The sequence below is a fragment of the Desmodus rotundus genome, chromosome 6, assembly GCF_022682495.2.
Source record: "Desmodus rotundus isolate HL8 chromosome 6, HLdesRot8A.1, whole genome shotgun sequence".
Taxonomy (NCBI): domain Eukaryota; kingdom Metazoa; phylum Chordata; class Mammalia; order Chiroptera; family Phyllostomidae; genus Desmodus; species Desmodus rotundus.
This window is the reverse complement of record NC_071392.1, coordinates 12,957,935-12,962,052: the sequence shown is the minus strand read 5'-3', so window position 1 is coordinate 12,962,052 and position 4,118 is coordinate 12,957,935. Positions and strand designations below refer to the sequence as shown.

The 4,118-nt window shown below is 37.2% G+C and overlaps 1 protein-coding gene across 1 annotated transcript; it reads left to right on the top strand.

The window, feature by feature from the left end:
- Window positions 1–225: 225 nt before the first annotated feature.
- On the top strand, window positions 226–1,949 carry CBX3 (chromobox 3; the record flags this gene model as incomplete). The annotated part of the gene is given in 2 exon segments (XM_053927244.1): window positions 226–320; window positions 674–1,949. Coding segments are annotated over 2 exon segments (222 nt in total), but the record flags the coding sequence as incomplete, so codon positions are not given.
- Between the last annotated feature and the right edge of the window lie 2,169 nt (window positions 1,950–4,118).

Here is a 4,118-nt window from a genome sequence, read left to right as displayed (position 1 = left end):
TAACTTTCACAGTACTTTAGACATCAAGATTTGGTTTTTTTCTGCTTGTAAGGTTAATGAAAATTACAGTGTGTTTAGTACTAAATATGCGCTATGTTCTAATCATTTCTGTTTCACTACTAGAAGGTTTTTAAAATGTATATATCATGAAGGCAAATTGAAAGTTAACCTTGTTTGCTGTATGGAAACATTTCTGTAAATAATCATTTAACCTCTCTTAAACAGGCTGATAAACCAAGAGGCTTTGCCAGAGGTCTTGATCCTGAACGAATAATTGGTGCCACAGACAGCAGTGGAGAATTAATGTTTCTCATGAAATGGTAAGTGTGTGGGTGATTGCTGTATATTTATAAAGTATGAACGGATGGGCATGCTTTAAATTTTGTGAGGCTTTATCTAGAAAAGGTTTTATAGTTTCCCTTACTAGATAGAGAATAATTATCAGATTAAAGGATGATTCTAGCTACTTTTGCTAGTGATATTTCAAAGCAAAGATTGGCAAACTGGCCTGTTTATAAAATGAAATTTTATTGGAACCCTTGCCCAAGTACCACATAACCCTCTTGAAGCATTAATTAACTTTGATTAGATTATGGTTTCTTAAATGAACAGTTCTCATTTGACAAAAAGGGTTTAGACTTTTAACTGATTTTTTTTTTTCCCCTCACAACAGGAAAGATTCAGATGAGGCAGATTTGGTTCTGGCAAAAGAGGCAAATATGAAGTGTCCTCAAATTGTAATTGCTTTTTATGAAGAGAGACTAACTTGGCATTCTTGTCCAGAAGACGAAGCCCAATAATTGTTTGTGTTGCTTTTTATATATATTTATATATATATAAAAACCTGGGTCTTGGATTTTTTGATTTATTAACGTGAAGAAATAACTACATTCTAATAAAAATCAAGTTTGATATGTTTGTTTTGAAGTAGTACTGGGGGTGTTGTTGTGGGGGGTTGCATCTGTAGCACTGGTTACTTTGGAACAAAAGCTTTCTGTAGTTGCTTCCTTTATCAGAAAACATTTGATACCATGGTATATTCTTTCCTCTGCATTAGAGAACAGCTTTTCTAAATGTTGGGGTCAACTTCCATTGTTGTTACTCAGAATTTTTGTTTAAGTCATATATACTTAAGGATCATTGTGGGTTTTTATTTGGTGGGGGATGGTTGGTGTGTATACATATGTAAATGTAAATGGTTTTCTTTTTTTTTTCTACCGAAAGAAAAACATTTCACAACCACAGATAAGCTCATGTTTCTGGGCTGCCATCATTTTCAGCAACCTAAGGAATAAATCACTTCAAGTTAAATTGAAATTTTTCCTGAAGCTTTAACCTTTGAAATCAAATAGATAACTTGTAATTAATTGGGCAATTTAAATATAATGTGAGCAGTTTAAATCGGACAGTTTAAAAGCATCCATATCAGAATCCGTGGCCATATCTACAATTATAAAGGCAAGTTTATTTGCAAAACCTCTGAAAGGAAAATTTTGTCACTACCAACAACTTCCTCTCCCAAATGAGAAAACTAGGCAAACCATGGTATATTTTAATTAGGCAGGCAAGACTTACTTAAAGGTTTCGCCTAGCAAGCTGTTCTTTTACAAAAGTTAAAATTCTTGTTATATTGACTAAAAGGTTATGATCGTGGAATGTGTAAGACTTTATTCATGGAAGCCTAATCAGATCATTAGAGACCTTAGCGATTTAGATCTGCTGAAATAAATGGGTGAACAAACTTTTGTAAACTAAAGTCTTGACCTGCATGTTTTATTCCATCTCATTCCCTACATGTAGGCACAGTCTCAGTATTTGGGTTACTGGTTCAGTAGAGGCCAGGAAAAACAGTGACTTTGTAGTAAACAGAATGTTATCCAACTGTATATTGTTTACTTTATTGTAAATACTGGTAAACAGTGGTCAATAAATAGTTTTATATTGCTTTATGTGGTTAGCCTCTTTATCTGATTACCTGTTTTGTAGTGGGAGTGGAAACACCCGTAGACATGTTGCCACACAATGTTTTGTGGGGAGATAAAGATTAGTTTAATGTCGACTTTTGGTACTTAGAATCTATTGTAGTTTGTTACCACTGCCATCTGAAAAACGTCTTCTGATAGGACCGATCCTGTAGTGCTAGATCTGTTCTTCTGATTTCCAAAATGTGCGTGAAGAAAAGGGACTCGTCTGATGATGCATAAAAACACTGAGCTACCATGTTGTATCCCTGAAACTAACAATGTGTATGCCAATTATACCTCAATTTTAAGAAAAATAATTATACCTATGCTAATATTTATAACTTTTCTCCTTACTGACCTACACTACTCTCAATAATGGGTTCTTAGATGATACAGACCTTCTGCCCATATCAGAAATTTAATGACCTTATCTTCAACTTTTGTAACAGCATTTCTGCAATTTTATTAACCCTCTTTATGTTATATTAGTTTCTTATTGGTGCTGTAGAAAATAATGCCACAAGCTTAATTGCTTAAAACAACGTGAAGTTACTATTTTAACAGTTCTGGGGGTCAGTAGTCTGAAACTGGTCTCACTGGACTAGAGTCAAGGTAACAGGGCTGGTTCCTTTCCAGGAGGCTCGAATGGCAAAGTCTGCTTCCTAGAGGCCATCTTCATTCATTGGTTTCTGGCACTTTTCCATCTTCAGAACTAGCAGTGTGCCATAGTCTCTCAAGTAACTTTACCTCTGTATGCCTCCGTTCTTCATCTATAAAATGGATAAATTCTGGGTTTGTGTAAAGAAAAAATACGGACCTGACTTGTGTGGCTCAGTGGGTTGAGTGTTGTCCCATGAATCAAAAGGTCACCAGTTTGATTTCTGATCAGGTCACATACCTGGGTTGCAGGCCAGATCCCCATTTCGGGGTATGTAAGAGGTGTGTCTCTCACACATGAGTATTTCTTTGTCCCTTCTCTCTAACAATAAAACACTTACTTTTTTTTAAAGATTTTATTTATTTTCAGAGGAGAAGAGAGGGAGAGGAGCATTGATTGGTTGCCTCTTGTTAGCTCCCAAATAGGGACTGGCTTGCAACCCAGGCATGTGCCCTGACAGGGAATTGAACCAGCAACCTTTCAGTTTGCAGCCTGGTGCTCAACCCACTGAGCCACACCAGCCGGGCTAATTGTTTCTTTTCTAAAGATGAAATGTGTATATATGAGGCACTTAGAAAAATGCTTGTATTTAGTAAGCAAAATTTTTTTGATTTGGGATTTTCTTTTGCAAGCAAACATGTATTTAGGAAGTGACAGGTAGAAGTGAACCCTCTGGGCTGCCCATGTTCAGGAAACAGGCAGAAGAAGGGCCCTTGGAGTCTAGGGAAAAGGCATGGGTGTGCTCCAGAGAGAGCCACCCAGAGTGTTTTATTTTTTTAATCTTCACCCAAGGACCTTTTTTTATTGCTTCTAGAGAGAGACACACTGGTTGCCTCCCGTACACATTTGGATTAAACCTACAACCTTTTGTTTATGGGGTGATGCTCCAACCAACAGAGCCCCATTGGCCAGGGCCAAGATATTTTATTTTTAATATAGGGGCATGGTGAAGTCAAGCTTGCACTGATTTACTCTGCATCGGTAGCCATTCCCCTGTATCCTCACGTGTATTGCAAATTAATGATACTGATTTTTAGTCAATTCAGTGGTACCTTGTTTCAATTTGCATGTCTACGATGTTTTTATTGAGCATTCTTTTAATGCTTAATGACTTTGCATTCGTCACTTAGAAATTAATTGTCAGGACTTGAGAAACACCTAGTGGTATCCTCTGATATGTGCCCAGACCTGGGATTGAACCCACAACTTCAGTATGTGCCCTGACGAGGAATCAAACCCACAACCTTTTGGAGTATAGGATGACCCACCCAGCGTTAATTGTCAGTTTTCTAAGTTTTTTTTAATTGGTAGGGTTGCTATAAGTGGTTTACGCTAGTGAGAAATGGATGCTTGGTTTCTGGTTCAGCTAAAACCCTTGGAAGTTCCTAAGTGCTGAGAGTGAAAAAAGGCCTTTTGTTATGTTAATGAAACTTCTGGAAAGCACCTGAAGATGGGGGCTGGTTGCTATTGGGAGCCAGGCATGTTATAGAGGACTG